The 26,321-nt window shown below is 40.5% G+C and overlaps 1 protein-coding gene and 1 long non-coding RNA gene across 2 annotated transcripts; one reads left to right on the top strand and one right to left on the bottom strand.

The window, feature by feature from the left end:
* Window positions 1–323: 323 nt before the first annotated feature.
* Window positions 324–26,321, bottom strand: LOC103471022 (matrix-remodeling-associated protein 5). The gene is made up of 17 exons (XM_008419789.2): window positions 25,293–26,321; window positions 17,579–17,704; window positions 17,188–17,318; window positions 15,460–15,589; window positions 13,445–13,683; window positions 13,155–13,306; window positions 8,887–11,931; window positions 8,514–8,758; window positions 7,478–7,739; window positions 7,183–7,374; window positions 6,551–7,069; window positions 6,289–6,460; window positions 4,753–5,019; window positions 4,546–4,672; window positions 3,340–3,420; window positions 1,979–3,125; window positions 324–1,417 (listed from the first exon to the last, which is right to left on the bottom strand). The coding sequence occupies exons 2-17, from the start codon at window positions 17,663–17,665 to the stop codon at window positions 864–866; spliced, it is 7,350 nt and encodes a 2,449-aa protein (XP_008418011.1). The 5' UTR covers window positions 17,666–17,704; window positions 25,293–26,321; the 3' UTR covers window positions 324–863.
* LOC108166656 (uncharacterized) lies at window positions 17,240–23,335 on the top strand. The gene is made up of 2 exons (XR_001777019.1): window positions 17,240–17,345; window positions 20,540–23,335. It is a non-coding gene; the product is annotated as an uncharacterized LOC108166656 (long non-coding RNA).

Raw genomic sequence — 26,321 nt, 5'->3', positions numbered from 1 at the left:
CTATTTTAATAGTTCAAATATACCTTAATATGCAGTAACACACAATGGAAACTATCTGAGCCCAACTGCAGAAGCTAACATCCATGGTCTGCCTTATGCTCTTGGGAATACAGCCAATCAGCACCAAGAAACATTAATGGTGCACCTGGATTGGCTGCTTTGTAAACGCCGGCCAATAACATGTCGAGTAGCATTGGGCTGAGGTATTCAGCCGTTGAAGCTGCATTTCCTTTAGGATATTTTTGATATATCCAACTCAAAAATATGCAAATGAGCAAATTTTCCACAAATAATTTTGTTACAAACCACAGAAAAAAATTGCAAACAGGTGTGTGTCCAGTTTATATTTGATGGTGACTCATTCAGGATAACATTTTGTGATGAACTGTACTGTTTCATGAAACGCTAAATTCCTTAAAGATTTTAAGACATGGATATAGACACAGTTGAAAACACTGTAAATTATATTTCTACCATAACAGAGATAGCTATGTCTAGATATAAGCACCAGATTACACCCAGCCATATTGAGCGCCTACCCCTAGAATATTCAAACACAGAAGATCAACAACAATGCCACATGAAACTTTTGGAATGCCAATAAAGGTAGAAGGTCAAGAAACCAAAGCTTCCTATAGAAAAATATTCTTCATAAACATATATTTCAGTGTGAATCTGCAGAGTTGAACAAAACTTGAAATGCAAAACAAGTACTGTAGTTACAGAAAAATCGTATCCATGGTATCTCAAGCTTCAAAGCCACAGGTCAAGCTGTTTTACATCTGCCAGCAGAACATCTTGATCATGATTAGTCAGTCCTCAACAAAGAATTTTCACTCAGTCATAGTCTGCTATGAGAGTCCTCAAATGACTTGTAGGTATGTTGATTTGAAATCTGTTCCAAGGGCATTTTTAGCATTGCATTTGTAAATTCCAGAGTTTGTCAGGACAGGATTCTGTATGACCAGACTACCCCCATCTGTCATATGAACCCCTCCCTGCACTGTGTAGTGGTTGTGAGGTAACAGCGTGGTGCGCCCAGGTAATGTCCACGAAATATCTGGCTTTGGAATGCCTGTCGCCGTACACCGTAGCATGACTGGGGTTCCTCGAATGACTCTTGTGATGGAAGCCATTGTGCTCGTGATCCGGGGAGGGAAAACCATCACGATAACGGGGTAAGATAGAGTTGAGGATCCAAAAGAGTTCGAGGCTCTACAAATATATGTTCCCTTATCAAAGGGGGCAATCTGCCTCACGTGTAGGGTTCCATTGGTGAGGAAAGATATTCGACCAACATTCTGTGGTTTGTCCAAAACTACTCCATTGGGTAGGGTCCATGTAATCAGTGCCTGTGGCCAGCTATCAACAGTGCAAGGTAGGTTCAGACTGAGTCCATAAGTGATCTTCATTCCACCTGATTGGATAAAATCATAAGAGTTATTGACAAAAGACACCAAACAAAACTAGGTTAAGCCTTGCTAAATTATGCTCAAATTTTGAGCATAATTTTCTACTGCTGTTGTTATTCCAAATTATATCTAATTTCTGGAGCAAATACAAAGCATACTCTGAAAGAGAGGTCTTCAAACTCAAGTCCTCAAGAACAACTCTCCTACAACTTTTAGAGGCATCCCTGCTGCAATAAACCCGTATCAAATGATTGAATTACTGCCTCAGGAGCCGTTCATTTTATTCAGATTTATTGGAACAGAGATTTGTCTAAAGGTTGCCAAACTTGGAGCTAAAGACCCCGTGTTTGAGGTAAGCAGCTCAGTTGATGCGATTAACCAACTGACATTTCAGATAAGCCAAACATCTTTTGGATGCAATCATTCCGATTTAAGTGCACTACCTTTATTTTAGGAATAAAAAGTTTTTTCCTCTGGACATCATAACAAATAAGGACCAGAATAGTGAATACCTATTAAATTAAAATGATAACTATGTGTAATGGGTTTGAGAAGCGATAGCCTACCTGTTGTTCCTCTGATCACAGGTTTCCAGCCAGCCTCCAGGGAATAACGTTTCTCTGCTTGTCCTGCTATGTTTCTTGCTAGGCACCGGTAAATTCCTTTATCACTTGGCGTTGGCTGATTGATCCACAGAGTCCCATTTCCAAAATGGTGAGTAATACGCTGAAGTCTCCGTCCGGGTGATAACATGGTCCCGTTGGGCAGTACCCAAGAAATCTCTGGGATTGGTGTGCCGCGAGCAGGGCAATCCAGAATTAGTTCACCACCATCTTGCTTAATTGGTAAGATCTCAATGTTAGGACTGGCAAAGCTGGGTTTCTCAGCTAGCGACGCCACTTCCATCTCAACTGAAAGGGAGGCTTCACCCAGGTGATTTTTAGCAAAACACTTGTACCTGCCTGCATCCGTCTTCCTAACACCCCTCAGCTCTAGGCTTCCGTTCTGGTGGACTTGGAAGCGACCGCCAAGGTAGGGTGGTGTTAGTGAGTGGCCATATGGAGTGAGCCACCAGACCTTGGGTTCAGGTTTTCCCTCCACTCTGCAATCCAGAAGTGCTGTTTGGTAGGAAACAGTCAAAAGCTTTGCCGTAGTCTTCCCTCTCACACCGTTGATGTAGGGTTCCTGGAGTTCAGCTTCAACTATCATGTTTTTAATATCATCACCTGCAGAATTTCGTGCCACACAGGCATATTTCCCTTCATCGGCCAGTGTCACTTTCTTCAAAATTAACGTTCCGTCATCTACAACCCTGTATTTGTCTGACTGTGGTGGTATCACATCCGTATGTGGTGAGATCCATGTGATTCTGGGTTTAGGCTCACCTGTTGCCTGACAGCTCAGTTTGACTGACTCTCCCAGTTTCACTTTCACAAGTGATTGTGATTTTAATCCAATTTGTGGAGCATTTGATCCCAGTTTGACACTGAGTTTTCTTTCATCTTTGCCTAGTTTATTCATTGCATGGCAAGTGTAGTCCCCTTCGTCTTTTCTGCCCATCTGCTGAAGAAGTAAAGTTCCATTCCTGTACATCACATAACGTCGATTGCGAAGGCCGCTGTCGTCAGACTGAAGGCCATTGTTAACCAATGTTCCATCTGGAAGACTCCAGGAGACCTCTGGGTTGGGTAGGCCTGTCGCAACACAATCCACCTTGGATCAAAAACAGTGAAAAAAGGAAGAATGATTCCAATGGTTTATGTTGCGATATAGTAGAATCACAGACTTGATGAAAAAAAACAAAAAAAAACAGAAAGCCAGAATTTTCTGTTGTTCGGTTTACAATGGAAATTATAGAAGTAAAATTTAAACCGATACCTGTGACATTAGAATGAGAATAATATTCTGCTTAATTTTTAGCAATTACCTGGAAATTCTCTCCGAAAGTCACTATGGTCTGTGTGGTCCTTACATGTTCAATTCGAGGGGGAGTCATCAGCACTTCTACCTGTTGAGGTAAATACATATTTAATGTTTCAGACAAAAATTGGCATTTTTTAATCACATGTACAGGATTCAGTAGGCATTGACAGTTACCAAGAAACATTGTTTTCATAATTCCTGGCAAGAACTTTGATATCTCCAAAATATTTGGGTCACAATCTGTACAATAGTGTTTCATGTTGTTGTTAAACATAGACATGTAAAGTAGTTAGCGCTGGAAGACTACTAAAATGGTCTTTTGGCTGTATAAAGTGAGTAATACACTAGCTTGTTAGCATTAGTAGCATTCACCATGGCAGCGGTACAGTGCAGACATGACTTTCTAGGTTCAAACCCCATATCAGACTGGAGGAGAAAAGGGGATTTAAGTGATTTTGAACATGGCATGGTTGCTGGTGTCAGTCAGACCTTGTCGTCTAAGTATTTCAGAAATTATTGATCTACTGTGATTTTCGTTCACAACCATTGCTCTTATTTTGCATTGAATGATTTGGAAAAAAAATAAAGTGAGTGGCAGCAGTGTATGTGAAACTGCTTTGTTGATGTTCAAGGTCAGAAAAAATTGGCATAATGGTTCATTTAAACCAAATCATGCAGGACACAATAAATCTTAAAGAAGTCAGCAGAAGACCAAACAAGGTGCAAGAATCAACGGCTTAGACTGCCACTGGTGGTATTAAACTGTAGAAAATATCTTCTTGGCACACTTTTGGCCTCTTACTACCAGCTGAGCATTATCTAAACGCCACGTACAGCGTTAGTGTTGTCCATGTTGTCCGCCACAATGTACCCATCTTTGGATCGTTTCTTCCTACCTGGAACTAGAAAGATGTATGTCTGGTGTAATTCCAAAATACACCAGTAAGCTAATTTTGGAATAAATTTTGGAGAATTGCAGCTTGTTTGAAAACATGCTTTGTAAGGGTTGATGTAATAAAACTGTCAGAGGCCAAGAAAGACATTACTTTTAACTCTTGGAGGAGATGTACAATTTAAATTGATCTTCTAAATCAGGATCAAGAATGCTAATGAAAAAAAAAGTTAACTGAGACAAATGATAGAAAAAGAGACCCACTGGAAAGATTATGCTGCAAACTGAACTTCAAGCTATTATGTTTTCTGGTCTTACCTGGAAAAGCTCCATGTCTTCCCCATTAGGCCTCTGAAAGATGCACTGATAATTTCCACCATCCAGCTCTGTTAGCTGAAGGATCCTGAGGGTCCCATTACGAAAAACTTTAATTGGTCTCTCTGGGCTAAAGGCAGAAAAACATGGATTACAATAATGCAGTTCAATGTAGCGGTTGTTCACAAAGTCAAAGGATATTTCAGGTGCCTGTATTGATGCTCCAGGATGATCTTAGAGGGCAGCTGCCAGAAAGTCCCTCTTGAGGATCCAGTGGACTCTGGACAGTGGAGGTAGACAGCAGAACCATACAAAGCTGACACAACATGTTGACGGGATGGAGAACCATGACTCTGGGTTGGTGGGATGGGAAGAGGAGGAGGACCTTGGCCAAATAAAGAGGAGGAATCTTCTCTCACCTCCAGCAGGACTGTTCGCTTGGCAACACCCACTGCGTTGCTGGCCAAACACTCGTACCTGTAAAGGTAGATGGGAATTTGGTTTGTCAAACTCCTTCTGACCTTGAGCTCACTTTGCATTTGGTTATGAAATATGAAAAAGATACAGGTTGGAACCTTTATCAGAGACGTTCCAGTGTAATTGCAGGCAGCTGTCCTTTATTTCTAGTGCTGACCTAATTCTAAGTTAACCTCGTCAAGTTCTAATACTAGTTAACTCTGAAATTTTCTGTCTCCCAGTTGATTACATTAGCCACATTTGAGGACGTTTCTGAGATGAAAATTGTATTAACAGTAATATCAGTTGAATATTTTGTCTGTAAAGAGAGGAGAGAGTTTTCTATTCAATTCTGATTGGACAACATTCAAAACACAATGATGTCATTTCATATACATTATTTATAAGACACATATCACCAAAGCATTTCTGACAATTAGGGCTGTGCAATTTCAGGTAAGCATCTAATTGCAATACTGTTAAAAATTGTGATAATGACATTGATTGCAATTAACCCTCCTTTTTAGGATCCTTTTCTTTCTTTACCATTAGATACTGTGACATAAAGGGAGGACATGAAGTTTATCCACTGATTAATTGTTTCTGAGCGTCCAAGGGAGGTACTTACAGATCTGAGTTCCTAAAATGTTTAGGAAGGCAGTCCAAGATACGAGGTTGTCACGAGCTAGCTGCTACTTAGCTCTTAGCTTTACTCGTGAACTTGTAAAAACACTTTGTTGCAGTTTGAGGTTGGTTTGAATGGTTGATTAGTGAAAGATGAACTGTCCTTGATTATTATATCAGGACAATTAGGTTAAAGGTTTAATGTCTGAAAAGAAATACACTGCTCAAAAAAATAAAGGGAACACTTAAACAACACAATATAACTCCAAGTAAATCAAACTTCTGTGAAATCAAACTGTCCACTTAGGAAGCAACACTGATTGACAACGGGGACCCTCGTCGGGTCAATCAGTGTTGCTTCCTAAGTGGACAGTTTGATTTCACAGAAGTTAGATTTACTTGGAGTTATATTGTGTTGTTTAAGTGTTCCCTTTATTTTTGTGAGCAGTATATTAACAAATAGGAAAAACTAAGCTACCCCTATTCTGGAAGCATCATTAGCTAAGGTCATAATGTTCTTTGTGTCTACTTTGATATTCACATCATCGCACCAACAGGTAGAGCAAAGTTGTTTAAAAAATTCCAAAGTACTGTTAGTGATATGTTTAAATTCAATTAGATATTAATTTTATTCATTAAATTAAGCCAACAATTTATAGTTCATACCTCCCACCATCGGATGGCATAACATTCTTTACGAACAGTGTCCCGTTTGGGAAGACGAATACTCTGCGTCCCAGAAATTGTGATGCTTTAACATGGACGCCCGATGGAAGTGTCCATTTGAGAGCAGGCACTGGCTCGCCCTTCACAGAGCAGTGGGCATACATGCTCCTGTCTGGGCAAATGAACTAATGTAAGCCACAAACAAGACTAGTTCTCAACAGGATTTGAATAGATTGCAGTAGATTTGTTTGTCATCTCTCACCTGGTTGAATGATCACTGTGTCCTGTACTCCTTCACTTATGCTCGGAGGCAAAGCTGCCACATGGAGTTGATAAGTGACTGTGTCAGCACCAGCTGCATTGCTTGCTATACATTTGTAGTCTCCTTTGCTGGAGAAATTGGCTGAGTGAATTCTGAGCGTCCCGTTCTGAAGCAGAGACATTGGAGAAAGGACAGTGTGAATGATTCCGGGGTCTCGCACAAACGTCCTGTCTGGGAGAATCCAGGAAATCTGGGCAGGTGGTTTCCCAGAAGCGAGGCAGTCGAATGCCACAGTTTTCCCTAAGTAGATAGATAGTTCTGGGGTCTTAGGCGGCTGGATCCTGGGAGCCTCTGTCTGGACTGCTAGGGTGATTACCATACGATCTGATCCAAACCTGTTGTGTGCTGTGCAGAGATACTGTCCTCGATCCTGAAGTTGCACATTTTTAATGAGGAACGTTCCATTCCTGAAGACTTCAAAACGTGACCCGTGTTTGGTGTTGGCTGGGATACTGGCACCTAGTGGCAGAACAGACGACAAAACAAGATAAAAATTCATCAGTTTCCTCTTGACTTTGCTTTTTGTCTCTTTCGTCTTCTTTTCTTCCATTATTTTTCTTTCAATATTTCACCTGTAGAGACTTTGGTCCAAGCGATGTTAGGTTCAGGGTTCCCAGATGCTTTGCAGGGCAGGAGCACATCATCCTCAGCCAGCACTGACACACTTGCTGTACTAAGTGTGGTTATACGAGGTTTCATCCCATTAACTCCAAACAACCACGGGAAAGGAGCAGCAGCTGTTGGATTCGGGGGGTTGATTTGTCCTGAAAAGACATTTGACATAGCAAAACTATAAAGGGTGCAAAATAGATTTAGAAATATATGTAGGCTCTTTTTAAGACTTACTTCACTGAACAGGCCACTTACCTACATGCAGAGCAAGAGACGTTGGTGGGTTTCCAGGAGGGTTTGGGGGGAGTTCAAGGAATGATGAATGTGACGGTTTAGCAGGCTTCAAGTGCTCATGGGAGTAAAAGTATGAAGCAGTGGCTGCTGGTTGTTTCAGAGTTAAAGGTCTATGCAGGGGCGGAGAGTCTTTTTTAGGTGTGACTGGAGGAGGAGGTTTGTAGCCAACCCGGGGTTTGGGTGTGGCTATCCTTCCGAGCTGAGCAATCCGATCAAGCTGGGCCTGAAAAAATCAAAACCAGAGCTGGGCATTCTGATCTACTCTTACGCATACTGATTTTTATTCTACATATGTATCTATGTTTTGCAAGTTGTACCTAAAAGTTTCCATTTTAAAAGATTTTATACAGTATATTATATTCTGTCCTTGAAAATTTCCAAAAGTGTTTTTGCTGATGAAAGGAGTTTGTACTAATGACCACTTAAAACTATTCAAAGGGCTGCAAATACCCCAAAAACCACTTTGGACACTTCTTAGGGGCTTTATCAGTGCGATTAGTATATTGAGATATTTTACAAACTTCAAATTCACAGGTCAAAATTGAGCAAAAAGTAATCACATGTAATACATCTCTTAATTTATAACAAATTGTAGGAAAGTCTGTTATTTAGTAAAGACAATATTCACTTGTGATGATGGTCCAAGAAAATGAAATATTCTTTCATGAATATATTTTTTCATGTTTTAAATTAATAAAAAAAGAATTTTTGATAAATTTGAGTACAGACATTACCAGGTGTATAATAAGAACCCTAAAATTTCACTGTCTCCAATCTAATTCAAAATCTCAAATGTGGCTAATTGTATAGCCACAGAGTTAAAGGTCTATGCAGGGACGGATGATTGTAGATCATCCAAAAAGTATGAATGGCATCATAAGGAGCTTAAAAGAAGTTTGTTTTATAACATAAATGAAACACAAATTCTAATTCCTGAATAACAGGGCAATGAGAAATCCTGTTTCATCACACATTTCAAAAACAGCCCTCCTTTTACCTGTCTGTATCGGTTTCTGAGCCTCGAAAGAAACAGATGATCTCTTGTTTGGGTCTTGCTGTCAACGTGGTGATTTTGATGATTATGATGATAGAAATTGGGTGGTAGAAATTTGGAAAGGTCTATTCCTGAGACAGTGGGTGTGGGTTTTGCAGTCTCAGCTGTTATTTCTGGTCGGTTTGTGACAAACGASCCATGACTCCATGGGTGAAGGAAAGGCCAGGGTCGATGAGTGGGTGTCAGCCCTATAAACAGACCATGTGTTGTAACTTTGAGTGACTGCTTTCATAACTCTACAACTCATAAATCTACAACAAAGGTTGTTTGAGTAAACAAAAATACTCAAATTTCTGAATATCTTAGCTGTATTTACCTTGCCTTGGGTGAGGGAATGGCCTTTGACCAGACCAGGAAGGGTACATGGGATAGTATTGATGATGATGATGATGTGTGGACCAGCGGGAGGTTGGAGGAACTTTAGGGGGCTGTGAATGACTGCTGGGATTTACTTGACCATGTCTTACTGCTTTTCTGTCCTGATCTGTGTGTGTAGTTCTGGAACTGCTGGTTTGTCCTCTTTCATGACTGTTCTGATGCAGCCAAGGATGAAGTGGTTCCATAACTTGTGGGCGGTGGTTTTCAGTCTTTTTAGTTGGTTTTGTTGTCTTTGGTTGTGCAGGCCGGTTTTGATCAGGTGAAGGTCTTGTGGTAACTCTTTGTCTGTTACGGGAGGTTAACGGAAATTCATCTTGTGAATTGTAGCTCTGAGTAACTATCTCCGCTTTTGATTTTTCTTTGTGTCTCTCACCTCCCTTTGTAAATTTTTCTTGCTCCTCAGATGCATTCATATTCTCCCTCTCATTTACTCTTGCAAGGATTTTATCATTACTTTCATTGTTGCTCTCAGTTCCTTCTGTTTGTCCTTTGAGCCATTCTCTCTCCACCGGACTTTTCTCAAAGTCTACTACATCTTCAGTTCTCTTTAAAATTTGAGTCTCCAACTTTGAAGTGGGAATGGTCTTTGGATTAGGTAATTCTTGTTGATTCAGATGAGGATTTTTTTCTCTGACTGGTGGAGAGGGGGTAATGCTATCATGGAGATGGGTGGCAGGAGAGATTTCACTAATTACATCGTCTGTAGCTTCCAAGCTTTCGCCACTCTTGTAGTCATAATCTTCATAGTATTTCTCATTGTTGTCTTCTATCTCATACTCAGCAGAGAGGGGTTCACTGTACCCCAGTGTAGTTGGAGAAGGGGTGGTTGTTGTTGTAGTAGTGGTCGTGGTTGTAGTTATAGTAGTGGTGGTTGTAGTTGGTGTGGTAATTGTTTTTTGAGGAACAGTTCCTTGGGGGTGGTTAGATGTTTGGTAGAAGGGGTTTTTGTGTGGTTTGAGTTTTCTCATTGGGGGCTTTCTACGTCTTTGAAAGGGTCTTCTCCTGTTAGACCAATCAGGAACAAAGTTTCTTCTTCCCCCGTCAATTTGCTTGGTTTCTGGTTGTTTGACAAGGAGATTAGGTGGAGTTGTGAAACTTTGTACTGTTTTTGGGGTGTGTTGAACATGCTGTAAGGATGGTATTGTACTTCCAAGGATAACAGGGTCTACAACCAAAAGCTGATTTTGCTGTATTTTTTGTACTTTGTAGACATCCTCCATTTTTCCATTTCTTGAATGGGATTCAGGCTTGACTTTTCGTTGAAAGGAAAATTTATTTTGCTTTGTATAATGAAGGGTTGTAAAATACAATAAAGTCTCTGCAGTTGTGTTCACACTAGAAGTTGAGGTTTTCACAGTGCTAGCTTGGATTGTTACTGTACTGGGCTCTTCTAGTGACTGCTCAGTAGGCAGAGGAACACTCGGTTTAGCTTTAGCTTTGGCCAGTATCTCCGCCCATCGATTTGGATCCAATTCCTTAACAGATTTATTGGGCTTTCTCTTTAAATTTTTCATACGTGTTCTCTTAAACAAGCCATTGTTTGGTCGTCTTACCTTCTCTGGAAGCTGCGTAGCAAAAGGCCGTATAGTCTCTTGAAAGTCACCCCCTGAGCCCTCCCCTTCATCCGTTTCTAGTGGCAAAATAAGTGGTTCTCTGTCAGTCTGTACTTTGGTCTTTTCTACATCCTTTACTCCCGTTATTTCCACCATGTGAGAAAGCATGTCAACTCCGTACAGATTAGAGGCCAAGCAGCTATATTCCCCTGCATCCTCCTGTGTCATCTTCCTAACCACCAAAGTGCCGTTCTCCATCACTTCTGCTCTTCTCGTCTTTTGCGTCGGCAGGAGAACTTGGTTTTTGGGCAGGTACCACAAGGTTTGACTTGGCTGAGCTGAGGTCACCTCACAAGGAAGAGACAGAGAGTCCCCTGTCTCAAGCATAATTTTCTGCCCATTTAAAGCTGTTGGACCAAGTGACTGCTCTTTGACTGTAAGCCTAAGTGACATCAAGTCCACAGCAGCTTTGCTTCGAACGATGCAGTGGTAGAGACCTGAGTCAGAGACAGAGGCATTGGAAATTACAAGCTGGCCTCTTTCAGATATTTCTACCTTATCTGTCGCTTCCTCTACTGTGGATAAATCAGGAAGTATCCATTCTACTTTTACTTCTGGGTCAGAGGTAACAGCACTGCACTCTAAATGGACCTGTGTACCCTCCGGAGCAGTTTGAACCCTTCCAGTTGTTCCTCTACGGATTAATGCCCAGGAGGAAGTAACATCGTTGTCATCCTCTTGCCTCTCATGGTTGTTGATGTTTTTTGTGATTAAAGTGGTGAAATCCATGACAAGTTTCCTTGTTGTTGTCTGTTGCCTGTTTAGCTTTACTGTGACTCTAGGCTGTAGCAGCCAAGATGGTTCCGCTTCTAAATATCCTTTTAATTCTGTGAAATAGGGTGAGTTCTCATTGACAGCCTGGGAATACTGATACGTAACTTTGCTAGTATTAACCCTCTGTTGACCTCTCTCTAAAATTGCTGGGGTTTCATAGTAGTAAGCGACCAGTTGCCAGAGATTTTGCAGCGTTTCTCGATCGATCTCGCACTCCAGGATGGTCACCAGTGACACATTCACAGATATCTCCATGGGCGACTGAGGATTTGAAGCCCATGCAATGGGTGAGCTATCGCCTGGATGGCGCACGTCACATGACACAAAAGCCCGGTTTCCATGGCTGTCTGAGAGAACAATGGTCAGTTCGCCCAAAGGTTTTTCTAAGTCCTGAGTGTATGGGAGGTCAGGCTCAGCTTCAGACTCTGCCCAAAGAGGATTGTCCCATTGTTTGAGGGGGGATCGAAGAACTGGGCGTTCACAGACGAGCTTGCCTACAGACAGCTCCAGGAGCTGGGTCTGGTTCAGGAGTTGAGGATGTGAGCACTGAGGGCACGTCTCAGCAGAGCCGCGCTCCTTCTTACATTTCACTACTCCTGGAAAAGAGTGAATAAAAAGAAAAGGTTAGAAGGCGTAAAACAGTAAAAACACTGACAAGAAGAAGAAAAACATTTTCTGATATAAGCATGAAAATATATAGTCAACTGTTGCTGCTTATCCAAACAGAAAGCATATGGGCCTGATTAAATATGTTTAAAAATGTAACAAACGAATGACAAAGCTGTAATTATTTTACCCAAGAGGCAATGAAAGGGGGAGAGAAACCAAATTAGCTTGGCATAAACAGCCACTAGTCTGATGAACGGGACCAAAGCAATATTTTCTTTTGGGTTCTGCTTCCATGCAAAAACAATGATCTCAGTCTCAGTAGTGCTTTGTTATGATTTTTGTATATATTCATAATGAGATCTGGTCTGATGCTTGAAGATGCTTTCACTCTATAAGGATTTTTATCCGTTTTCATTTTCATGGTTTCTTTATTGTCATCTCTTTGGATGTGGGGTTCCTCCTGGTTCTGTTATGGGACAGCTTTTTTTGTTCAAGGGTTTTTTGTGGTCTTTATTGGTTAGTAACGTGACAGGAAGAAGGGCAGAAAGAGAGGGGTAGGACATGCAGAAATAATCTTCCTGCTCTACAAGTGAGCCACCTGGTGGCCAAACTCTTGTTATTGTGATATTGTGATGAGTCCTGCCTTTCCCCCTGATGTCTCTGATCAACCGTTTTCTTGTTTCTGGTGTAAGATGGTTGGCTCTTTACACCAGTAGCAGGAGGTCCTGGTATTTTGTTGGGTTTGTTGTTTGGTTATATTTAATTGGATTGTTTTTCTGGATTTAGTTCTGTCTTGTGTCGATATAGATATAGATAGAGATACATAGAAACTTTATTTTGTCACGACTGAATTCAGGAGGACATGACAAAAAAGGGAGACACACCAATCCTTTTTAAAGGCAATTTAAAAAAAAAGTTTCTTAAATTTGCATGCGTTTTAGACTAAAAAAAACAAAACAACTAAATGAAAGTATGGCATAACATTAAACATAACCCAAAATAAATGAAAAGCAGGACTCTAATCAACCCAAGACCGAACTAGTCAATTAAGTAATAACTTGTGAAATTTAGCTCGGGTTTTCGAAGGGTCCATGGAAGATGAATCATAAAAAAAAGGCTTTTGCTATTTATTTTCTTAATTTCTATACTTAAAAAAAACATGAGTTCCTCTCCAGCCCACAAAGAAGAAGATAAATGTTTATTAATTTACCTTCGTGAGTAGTGCTCCATTCCACAAACCAGTGAAGCTGGCAGTCACAGTTCCAGGGATTACCATGGATCGTGAGGAGCTCCAGCCTGGGAGCCGTTTTTAGCGCCGCAGGAGGAAGCTCCTCCAGCAGGTTATCTGCCAGATGTAAGTGTCTAAGAAAAAAACATCATGTTTTTTTGTCATAAATTGTGTACTGCGTACATATTCTACATTCCTAAGTAAAATTCTTGGCCTAAAATTTAAGAAATGTATAACTGAAGCAAAGCTCCAGCGGTTGTTGAGTTTCTTACTTGAGTCCAGAGGTCCAAAAGCTTCCTAGTACCGAGACCGTTATGAAGGTGTGAGGATGGATCTGGTTCAGCTGGTTCCCTTCCAGTTGTAGGAGTTTCAGAGAGGTCAGACCAGAAAAGGAGTAGGGCTCTATAAAATTGATAAGGTTGTGATCCAGGTGGAGCCGGATCAGAGTGACCAGGCCCTCGAAGAGACCAGAACTCACTGATGTGAGCTTGTTATAGCTCAGCTTCAGGATCTGTTTGAAATAAAATAAGAAAGTTCACTTGCTATTAGCTATTTTTACACAATGAAACTTCAATAGCAACTGCAGCTTATAAACTCTGTTCCTGAGAATGAACCAAACAGATGTTGTTGTGTCTCGGTCTGGTCAAGTAATATTAAGTCACATAAGGTCCAGTGTCCTGTTTTTGTTTCTCAGTGTATTTTCCAATTGGCAAAATGTAATGTGTTCGTTGTTTCTCATCTATTTCTTTGGCATTGGCTTTTGTTTTGATTAAGATCAAATTCAGCCTGTAACTGCAGCCATATGGACCTGGCAACAGGGAAGCAATCACAGTGCAGCTAATTACTGTCCAAAGTAGGGATTATGTAGGAAAGAATTACCGTGATTTCGTTTGTTCGGTAAACTGCATGCACTAGCTTTTGCCAGCCTCATTACCACAATTTTTCTTTGTGATGTTCCAGCCCTGAAGAAAATTACAGTAACATTTAAAGAAGAAGATTTATCTGAGGAGTAGTATGTCACAGCAAACCTGCGTGTGGGTTTTCATGTCCACTTATAACTTAATCTAGGCCAGAGGTTCCCAAACTGTGGGGTGCGCCCCCAAGGGGAGGGGGGGTGCCATTGCAGGGGGGGAAGCCGCACGGATGCAAAAACTAAACAAAAAACGAACGCTGTATGCGAGCGGTTTTTACCTTAGAATGGCCAACTCTCTGTTACTCATCTGTCAATTTGATACAGGGGCTTTTGCACTTCCCATATCTGTGTCCTCTGTCACTTTTATCAGCAGTTAAAACTGTTTCATCCATTGTTAACATGTGGTAACCTGTTTTTCCGAGCCGCCTTTAAACGCAACAAGAGCGCTACTACACTCGCGCTGGGTTTACACCTGTGCGGCAGTGAAGGAGACCTGCTGCTGACCTGCAGAGCTATGCGGGTGTGTTAGAATCATGGCAGCAAACCAGCAAAACGCAAAGAACTTTTCACAGAAAATATTTGCAAACCACTGGCGGGGCACAGGAGAAAAAGTTTGGGAACCACTGATCTAGGCTGTTTTTTTTTTGTTAGTTTTTTTTTTTTTTACTTTTTGACCCGGAAAAATTATCTGCAGACAGATGTGAAGAAAACATATGCAGAAAGTTCTGTAAGATATACATTAGGTTTGATCAAACATTTCCTTTGGTTACATTGGTAACTGTGATCTGCTAAAACTGTTGAAAAACAAAATAAAACCAAAAAATTAATTCCAATATTGGTCCCATTAATACTTCCTGATAGTTGCCAACTGTCAAATTATGTCATTTCAGATTTTTTAAAACTTTGTAATATGCAGAAAAAGAGCTCCCTCTGGTGGAAGTTTGTGAATACGTGACTCAGTGAGTAAAGACGATACGACCACCAACACACTCACTTGTGTTGGCATCTTGCTACTATAACTTTTTTTTTCTTCTAAGCATGCTACAGCTGCCATAAGCACCCAACACTGCCACCTAGAGTTTAGAACAATATGAGAATGAGCCGCACAAAGTAGCTATAAATGCTATAAAAGTTGTCGGCTCGATTCTGTGCGTCTGTAGATGCGTCAAGCATAAACCTTTCTCATGATTGCTAACCAGATTTTAGAAAGGTGCACCTGGCATTTCGCTGACGCTGGAAGACCTCCTGTCCATCATGGCAATCTTTAGCTCCCACTACAGATTCCCTCTCAAGAACCTTTCCAAAATGTTAATGTTGCTTTCAGTCTGAAGACTGTGCAAAGACATGCATGCGCTAAGAGTAAAAAAAAAGTACCTGCAGTGACCGTAGAGTGTAGAAAGCCCCAGTCTGGACCATGCTAATGTCATTTCCATGCAACATGAGCATTTCCAGTTGCCGCAGCGACCTGAACTCTGACCCCTCCACCTCTGTCAGGCTGTTGTAACTGTAAGAGAAAGAAAATAAAGAGTCTGCAATGAAAAGGGAACCTTCAGGATCAGTCGGGTGGTCTGCTATTGAAGGCAGGGGTCGAGAGGTATGCTACTAGCTGTTTGCTAGCCAGTGTTTGTCTGGGGAATGAGCTCACTGAAGGGAAAGTTAAGAAAAACACCGGAGGGAATGACAGAGTGGAGGATGGAGGAGTAGCAGAGAGAATTTGGCCAACCTTTGACCTACAGTGATTTTCTCCACCTCTAAATCATGTAGCTTTAAGGTTTAGCATTTTGTTTTTCAGTTAAGAGGTTTCTTATTTTGGTACGAACCAGAATTACCCAGTTTAGAACAGATTACACTTTCAGACTAAATTCAGAAGATTCGAGAACAAAATGTGATTTACAGCAGCAAATCAAAGTGTCAGCTGGATCTGGATGGATTTGTGTCCTGGCTGTCAGAGTTATCGACCAGGAAGCTGCAGATACCCCTACGCATCCAAACACACATGGAACTTTCCAGAATTTGCTTCCCGTCTCCCCCTTGTACTGCCCACCATTCATTAAAACCATCCAGCTGGCGATATATCATGCGGATCTCACTTTCATCCCCAGTGTCTTACACTATGAATGCACACATTTTAGTGTAGGTTTCCCCGTTGGGGGCTCAGCTTCAAACCCTGGCAGGTTTAGTGCTTTTCTGTTAACAAAAGCAGATGCACTCCTTCACTCTGCAGGACTTTCAGATACTCGCAGAAGGAATATGAGGAAGGATTCAAGGTGTGCACTCAACTACTCAACTACATCTGGTTGTTTCTAAGTCGTTTTGGAGCTGCTATATATGTGGTGTTTAGGGGAAATTTTAGTCGGCCAGTTTACAGAAGAGCTTTGGATTCAACAGGTTAGAATGACAATCTCGACTTCTGAGGAGGCCGGTGCCTACAAATACATACTTAGCTGCTTTATACAAACTGGCGTGAAACTTTATTTCAGTTTTACGAAGTACACTCATTTCAAACCAGCTGGAATAAACAGCTCATCCAAGTGCAAAAACATTTGATCAGAAAACTTGTGGTAAAACATTTTTAGAGGACGTCTCAATTACTAGAACATTTATTTTAGGTTCCTAACCCCCCCACAAATACCTGGGTCCGCTGTATCTTGTGTTGGTCCGTCACATTAAATTACCCCCCAAATTACTCTGTTTATGGTTTCAATGCAGAAAAGTTTTCTGAATTAATACTTTTGCGAGCCACTCTGTCAAGTCCTGATGCTTCAATCTGAAATCAGATTTTATCTCAACTATGTACACTAATAAGGCTCCAGCTGATTTCCTCCCCAGTTAATGGTGCTTTTTTCACTACAGCTGTTGCTGGTTGAGTGAATCCTTCCTCAGATTCCACTTTGGACAACAAGGGACTTGTCTTCAGCGTTCCAAGACAAAGACAAAATATCTCAAAAGTAGAACTGTTTTCATAAGTGCTTGATCGTTTGCTGTCTAATGACAACATTTCACTTCCCCTCTGTTCCTTGTAGTATCCTGATGAGGAGGAGAGTTTCCATCCCCCATAATGACTACATGCCTCCTGTTTTGAACGATGTGGCTGAGTCTTACCCCAGGTTGAGCCTCTCTGTGGTTTTAGGGAAGGCCTTGGGAATGGTGGCGAGATGTCTGAAGGTGCAGTGGACCTCCTTAGTGCCTGGGCAGCTGCAGCTCCGCGGACAGGATGGAACACCGTGGACCAGCTACGGGACACGTGAAGGACAATGAAGGTTAAAAAAAGAGGAGAAAATTAAGGACTTTTTTTTGAGAGAAATTATTCAAACTATCCACCTTAGACTTAATATTTCAGTAGAAAATGTTAAACTTTCCCACAATTTCCAGAAAGTAGAACCACCTGCATTGCTCTTCATAAGAAAGCTAGTGGTTATTCACCTCTCCTGACATTGTAACTTTAACTGCTCCCATCCACAATAAATCAGCAGCATCTGCAATAATGATTTACCGAATGCAGTAGGAGTGATGAGAAGAACAGGGGGAACCACGCTGCAGCCAGCCCGCAGAGTGATTTGGTGCAGAAAAAAAGCCCCATGACTGGAGGTCTGTCAGAATCCTCCCAATGTCAACATACCTGCAAAGAGCGGCGATTACACAGATTAATGTCAACAAAAATGCGTTCATGCATTTAATCCAGGAGCAACAAGTATAAACCGGTATCCATCGGGAGTAATTGATACTCTGAGAAATGTCAATAGTAAACAAGTTAATGTTTATTAATCCTAAGAAGAATCTTCATCAGAAAGTACCTCTAAATGTAAGGGCCCGAGGATTGAGCCTTGGGGAACACCGGTTGTAATGGTGGGGAAAGCAGAGGAGAAATAATACATTCAATATTTCAGCTCATTCAACATCTTTTCAGTCTGTTATCCTTCGATAGAGCTGGTGTTCCCCACGGCTTAGTTCTTGGGGCTCTGCATTTTATTATCTACCTACGTTGGGTCACACCTTTTGTAAATCCGTTTCTGGATGACACTCAGCTCCACCTGTCCACCAAACCTGACGCCACAACTCCACCCTCTCCGATTGTCTCCGTGAATTCAATCGCTGGTTTTCTAATAATTTTCTTTAGCTTATTTAGAGAATAAAACAGATCTCTTTCTCGTTGGCACTAAAACATCCTTTCCAAATCCGATGGTTTTTCTCCTCCCGTTTAGCTCCATGCTTTTACCTTCCCCTAAATTCTGGGCGTCGTTGTCGACAGGACCTTTTCCTTCCACTCCCATATCCACAATGTGGTTCCAAAACCTCCAGATGTGCAAAGCTATCTTAAGACTTGAAGCTATCCAACAGACTTGAAGAAAAAATACAAAAACACTCACAACACACAAAAAATCTTAAAAACTAAACATCCGTTTCCTTTTAAAATTTGCCCAACTTTATGTTAGTCTGTAAAATCCCACTAAAATACTCAAACCTTTGAGTTCATGACGTGACCAAACGTCAAAAATGTCCATCCTTGAGTCGCTTTGCGAGGCTCTGCTGTACATCTCTACCTGAATAAATTGCCCATGTAGTATTTTGTACCACATTCATATTCAGTCTTTGATCTTCTGACACAGGTTTCGCGATGAGGATGAACACATTCCTCGTCTTAGATTCAGTTGTCATTTTTAGCTTTGATTCCTCCCGATGAAAGAGAGAAATTATCCTAATGTGATGCAAACCTCCACGCATTCATAAACGTTTCCCTTTGCTGGAGATTAGATTTGGAAATGAAAGAGATGGGGGAAGAGAGACGGGACATTAGCGAGTCTGAGGAAAAATATGAGAGTTGTGAGAAAAATCCCCAAGCTTGGGATTACATTATCAAACTCTTTTCCCTCCAGGCTGACAGAGCCGCTCAGAAAGCTTTGAATACGTGTCTAAATCCTGCCTGTCACTGGGTGCGCGTTTTCTCATGGGGGGAGAACAGCGAACTAATCTTCTGTTTGTCCAACGTAATCATATTGAAGAGCAGCAATACATCTTTTTTTGTCAGCACACAATCAACCCATCAACTCTACTCTGGATTAAAGACTCAACTTTTAACCTTGACCAGTTCAGAGTCTCTTCAGGCGGGGGGGACACAAGGGGAAAAAAAATGGCAAGAAAAAGTAACTGCAGACATTTAGCCAACTTTTCCAAACCTATAAGCTTTTCATTCATCCAGCCACTGGGGGGCGCTGTTATTAAAGTGCTGGCTGTGCGTAGCTGGAATGGAGCTGTCTGCCTTTTACATCCAAAAACTCGATGAAGACTTGATATGGAGTTACCAGATTCACTGGTGAATTTGTTTGGATCCTGTTGTTAATTTTACTGCTAGGATCTGTTTCTAGGTCCCGTTTTGTCTATTATATCAGTTCTCCATCGTGGCGTTTCGACATGTTTGATAAGTTTGTGGATAAAATTATTACAATTAACAGTAACTGAAACAGGACTGCTGATTTTTTATTGCTGTTTTAAGGGCCCTTAAGGGGAGGGGGGGCGGGGGGGGTATGTGTTTTTCAGGCACATTGTGCCATTTTATATTGCAATCAAGTAACTATGTCACCTTCAGTTGTTATAAAAATGCTACATGCGTCAATATAACTTAAAAAAAACAACTTCCTAGTTTAATGCCTTGAAATTGGGTCTCTGTCTCTTTAAGAAGCTCCTGTTCTTTCTGAAACTCCATCTTCATGAAGTCATCACAACATGGCTCCTCTACTAACCCTTTAACAACGTTTTTACCAGCGTTCCACATAAATAGCTCCTATAATGAGCTCAGCTGATGCACAGCTTCACCAGGTGTGTGCTAATTGCTGCTGGCTAGTCTGAAGGAGCTGAGTGAGGGACTTACGGAGGAGTGTTGCTCTGTGGAGTTTGTAAGCTTAGAAACTGCAGCTTAGAGGAGGAGCTTCGTCCTCAAAGGCGGAGCTAGGTCCACCCAGGCGTTTTGCACAGCTGAATGGTTGCCATGGAGATTTAAGAATTACTCAAACATGCATGAAAGAATCAAGGCGACACTCCAGGTCTGTTTTGATGACCGAATAACATTATAACATGATCTAAAACTCAAGAAAGTAAATTTTACATCACACTGCCCCTTTAACAGTTCAGCTAAACTGCCATTTGTATGGTGTTTTTTTAAACATCTTTTGAAATGCTAATGCTTGTGGCATTCTTACTGAAATGCCTGTGATGTCTGGGCTTATGTTCAGTTTATGCTAACAGAGCGTTGAATGTATTTTCAATGAATGACTTGATGCTTGTTGTGCAACATCAATATGATTCATTAGTTATTAAACAAGCTAATTTGTGATTAATGAAAAATTTAGTTATTCAAACATAGGCTGTTTGGATTGATTTTGAAACATTACTGGCTACTATATACTTGATTTGTTAACTGCTGATTGCCAACTTCACTTTTTCCTGACCTTATTTACAGGTCAGTTTGTTTTGGGACCACAGAAGTTCTGCTAAGTGTGGGATCCTGGTAAGATTTTTTTTTCTTCTCTTTTTATCTCTGGAGCTTCTTGAGTTTCTATTTTAGATCAATATTTATTTATTGACTTGAAAAAGGGTAAAAAAAATTAAAAAAAATCTGAACTTTTGAACTACTGCCTCTAAATCTAATGCAGGTAAACACCACAAAACCAGTGAAACATGTATGAATAGAACATCAAGTTTAGAGACAGCAAAAAGTTTACAGAAATAATATCAGTAATGTGATTTGAGGGGTGAATAACGTACTATTTACATACAGCAACTCTCTCACACACCCACACAAATTCTTTCTCACACTGATCTGTTGAAGAGGCAGGAAGAGAAATGTTAACAAGTAACAAACGAATTTCTCAAGTCATTAGAGGCCAGTTTGGGGGTTTCTGGTTTCCACTTCAGTCTGTGTTCCATCCATACAGGGAGGATAATTCACCTAACAGCTGTGTGTGTGTGTGTGTGTGGGGGGGTATGCGTGTGTGTGTGTGTTTGTGCGTATTAGAGAGAGAGAACGAAACGGTAAAGTGTGTGAAGGGGTCGGATTGTCATGTTATTATCATTCCGACAGCAGATTGATAATCCTCCTCCTTGGATCTGACTTTGGCGCTGTTGTCTTTCTCCATCACAAAGCCACACGCTGCTCAGGTTTCCTGACCTGAAAAACGCATTAAGCCGCCTGTGGGTCAGCGATGCTTGCATCTACCCCATCTATGATCTCTATCTGCTTTATCTGGACTGGGAAGTGGATGTAACTACAGGTGGACAGTCCATCACAAGCTAACACACTCCCATTACAGCACTACACATACATACTCAGTTTTAAGGGTAGTTCAGCGTGTTTACTGACTGTGGGAAACAAGAGTACCTTCAAACAACCATGCATACAAAAAGTCAATGGTTGAGTATGAAATTAAAGTACAAATTGACGCAGGAAGAATTGACCCAATTTATGATTACTGACTTTAGCAAATAGGACTTGCAAATTTCTCTATCAAAATTTGTTGACAAAATTTTAAGCAAAAAAAGCAGCTAGTTGAAATTGTGATTTTATTTTTCAACTTTGTCAAATCTAAATCTCTGCCAGCATATTTGTCCTGGTTTGCTATTTTACATCAGATCTGGCTGAGGCATTTCCCAGATGGAGCAAGAGAGTAAGGTTGAGATCTGTGTGTTTTCAATTTGAGTCATTAGCCATGTTGCTTTTCCACTGAAACACACAATATCACTCTGTCACATGATGGAAGAGAACTGGGCTTCTATCTATGAGGAACGTGTCATACACATGAAGTACAAAAAGTTAATTCTAATTCACGGTGAAAGTGGAAACCCTCTCAAATCTGTTCCCTATAGTAAATAATGTCTTTCTCATCTTGAAACATTTTATAAGAAATGCTGGTATGGGTTAAATTTAGCATATTTTGGAAATAAGGATATAAATAAGGAGGATTACACCCCAAAAAGGAGGAAACAAGAAGATATAAAGATAGAAATCTGGGTAGAAGGAAGGAGAAAACAATGCAGTGCAATGAAAAAAGACAAGGACAAATGAAAACAGGCGAAGAGATCCAAGGAAATAGGAATAAGACTTTTGTTGAACCATAAAAATCACATGTGTCTGGCAGAGGTGAAAGTGGTGTACTCCTTATAGAGGAGGAGCACAAACCAGTCTGACATCCTGTGTATCAAAATCATATGCTGTCTGTCTGTCTGGCAAAGTGTGTCATTGTCAGTACAGCTGTAATAAGTCATTTCTTTTCTTTACATCTTTCTATAGGGTGCTTTTTAGTGGATCATCTTTAGAAATATAAGGCTGACTATAGTATTCATAAATGTTCATAAATTGACAATTAATAGTTTCATTCACAGCTTGAGCATTGACTGGAGCAGAACTCTTTATCTGTGCACCCTTTATAATTTATCTTTCCATTTGTAAAGTTGCACTTTTTCAACCTTTTTTTGGCCAAATAGTGACCTATTTGGCTACTTTTCTATTTTGTACTTTTGTGCTATTGGTTGCCTGCCTTATGTCATTTTGCATGAACAATATGTTGCTCTTATATCAGTCAGGTCAAAATTTCTCACCCACTTTGACAGCTAATAACTGTAGAAGGAAATACTACCAGAAAGACATGTAGTTATGTGACTCAAAAAACAAACAATCATGATTTACCAGCAGGGTGTTTTATTTTGATTTGATCATGGTTTATAAAATGTTACAGTGGGATTAGAATCACAAACAATGGAAATATGGTATTATTGGTGAAATATGTTATTTTAGTTTGATCATGTCCTGGAATCTGTCAGTTAGCCAAAACAGAGTTCAGAGACGTGTTCAGTGATGTCAAATTTTTAGCAATATTATACAATTAAACAGAAGGCTCAAGTGAATGATCGACTGACATCAGTCCACAGAGAAGCAAATTTTACATTGCCATGCACTGAAAGGTGCTGACCAAGAGAATCCCCCATGATTCAAAATATAAACCTGCAAACTTGTCTAAAAATGTTTGCCTCCCACATGGACAAGCGCAGAAGAGCACCCCCTTCTGGAGAAATGTTTGGGCACATTGACAAGAGGACTATAAAGAAATCATGGTGAAGCATTCCAACTCAAGAAACTTAAGACCACTGTAAAAATTTAAAGGCATGGTGGTGGTAGCATAATCTGACAATCGTTTTTTGCTGCCACTTGCTCAAATGGGTGGAGTACAGAAAATAGAGGCTTGTATCCAAATTATTTAACGTCAACAACTGAATGGCTAAAACTTATCCAACAGAACAATAATCTCGATCACACATCGAAAGTATTTTTGAAATTGATGAAGCAGATTGACATTAAACTTGTAGGATGGCAAATACCTCAATCCTGTTGATCTAAAAGCTGAATTCCTGATCAGAAACATCCAATTTGAATAAACTCTACCAACTCTGGTGAGACTATCCAACTAGAACTGTACACTAAGTTTGTTTGTGGGAACAAAATGGCTGCTTAGATGATCTACTACCATGCTGCTATCTCTTCACCTCTACATTCATCCATTTTTGAGTCTGTATGTATATATTTGACCTTCTCTGAAATATAGATAATCCACAATAAATTCAAACTGGTGCACCCAAAGCTTGTTTTGTTTTTTTTTTTAAATTCGCCAAGTAGGTTGTTGTATAATTCCACAGAAACCACACACACACACAAAAAAGAATGTTACATAAATTTAAGAGTCTCCTTGATTAGCTTTAAGCTCCATCTAATGATCTTCTAGTTTCAGTTGATAAAAAAAATACGAATGGATCTGAAAACCCGCTGGATTCTTTAAAGAATGTCAGAACAAAGTCAGCACATCATTAAATATAGAATGTTGGACTGACAGTCGGCCAAATCCAAGCTGTTCTTTTCAAGATAACACATGTCTTAAGAGGACCGCAGTATGAAATCCACATGTTTTCCATGAAACTCGACAATATCATATGCTGCACATGCATTTCCATTGTTTCTCTGCCGGATAGCATCTTTTTCCAAGTGGCTTCATAGACTGGCACTTGGCACACAGGATAAGGAACTTTTTATAGTCAATTTCTTTTAAGGATTTGATTGCTTTTGAATGTTCCTTCCAAGCATTAGTTGTAAATACCTCAAAAAGCCAACAAACTATCAAGTTAACCTTCAACTGTTTGTGCTTTAGCTTTGTTTGCAATTATCCTCATTCATTAGAGCATAAATTCAACCATTCTTTGTAAGCATGTACTACCTGCTGCTTGTTATTAGGAGAAGTTGGCCCTCTTTAGTCATTAAAACATAGCAGAGTGTCTAATAAATTTTAAATGCTGTATTTATGCAGAGCGTCTTTTTTTGCCCGAAGTGTTCACAGGCAACAACATGACTGGACGAACTTCCTGAAAAAGTCTGGGTCAGAGAACAGAACTTCTCAGATGTTGTTCCTGCTTTATCTTAGTAGAAATTAGGTTTAGATGCTGCTTCAATGGTTTGTCAGCATGTTTTTCAACTAGTTTAATGGCTCCACTCTAATCCTACTGCTGTCTGATTATGTTCACAGATGAAAGACAGCATGATTGAKTGAGTACACTGCAAAAACACATCAGGTTATATTTGGTCTAGTTTCTAGTACAAATATTTTAACACACTTGGAATAAGACCAAACTTATTCACAAGTTATCCGCAAAATATAGGAACTTATTTTAAATAAATAATCCCCTAATATTGATTTTTTAGTTGAACTGGCAGATTTCTTCACTTACATTTTCTCCATGTTATAGGTTAAAAAAAAAATCTAGCACATTTTTTTCAAATAAATATTAAGAATGAGTTTCGTAAAGTAAGCTATATCTTTCAGAAAAGTTGCTTGTAAGTTAGTTATGTTGTATTTTGTTTGTACTAAGATATTTGTACTAGAAACTAGACTAAAGTACTTGGTAAGATTTTGTCTTTTTGCATTGTTAAAAAGTGATATACATCACTTTTACAAATACTTTACTTTCAGTTAGCAAAAGCTCTTTAATGCAGCTAAATGATAACAGACATTATTCTGAATCTACAGTATATAAGTGAGGTTACTTTTGTAAATTATATAGAAGTTTAGATGGCAAATAAAAGGAAGAGTGCCAGAAAATAACATCTGTAAAGCTGGCCCCTACATCTGGGAGCCTTTAAAACGGCCTCATTCTAAAATTCACATGGGACTCACCTGGGAATTTCTCCAGGAGATGGAAAACAAACTGTCTAAGGAGAGAAAACGACCAACTCCTTGAGATGGACAAAGTTCTACTAGAGACACCGACGTCAACAAGTATCCAGCTGATTGTCCTCGTCCCGTTGATCTGCGAGGAGAGAGTGCGTGGAGGGGATGGAGCGCTCTGTTTGCTTGACCCTCTGCTGGTCCCCAAGGCATCTGGATTTCAGATTAGCTGCTTTCCCTCTTCCTCGCCGCTTTTATGCCAGCAGCCAGGAATGCCTCTCCATCCTCTCCTGCGCCCTTTCATTCGCCTCCCTCGTTGATCTCGCCCCTCTTCTTCTTTCACCTCCCAGACTGTCCCGGCGGAAATATAATCACTCTCTTTTTCTTTTTATTGTTTCCTTTCTTTAGAACCACACCGTCCGCCTTGTTTATTAAACCTCTTCTTTCTGTGTGAGATCTTTCCTTCCCCTCCCTACTTAGTTTTCTCTTTACATGCTTTCCACCTTTCCAACCCTCCCACGCAGTTCCCCTTTTCTCCCTCCAGAGGTTACGTTACCCTAGGTGAATGCAGATCAGTCAATTATCATAATCCATCTATAGGTTTGAAGCCGGAGCCTGCGGCTACACGCATACGAGCGCACGCTGCAGCCTTTGGCAGACTGTCAGAATAATTCATTTGATCTGTCTGGGTAAATGTTGCTGTGAATAACACAGGAGGGGTAGTTGGCTTTAACCGCACAATCGGACCTTAAGCCTTAAAGTTGAAACAATGCCGTACCATACAGAGGAGATGTGGACACAGGAGGAGAAAGTACACATTGTCCACTCTTGACTTGTTTTTAGGTTTGAGTTTGTTCTCATGGTTTTGAAACACTCCAGTTACTCACCTGCTCTTCTTTAGCCAGAGTCAAACTTTGAAACGAGCCCAGAGCAAAAGGTTTTTTGTCACAGGGGCCTGTAGTCCGCCCCGCCTCGCAGTTTAATTTCGTTGACTTCACCTTGTAAAGAATGAGAGGGTCGATTCACAAGCTCTTGCTT

The sequence above is a fragment of the Poecilia reticulata genome, linkage group LG10 (assembly GCF_000633615.1).
Source record: "Poecilia reticulata strain Guanapo linkage group LG10, Guppy_female_1.0+MT, whole genome shotgun sequence".
NCBI lineage: Eukaryota > Metazoa > Chordata > Actinopteri > Cyprinodontiformes > Poeciliidae > Poecilia > Poecilia reticulata.
Note: the sequence above shows the minus strand (reverse complement) of the source record. Positions and strands in the feature narration are given on the sequence as shown.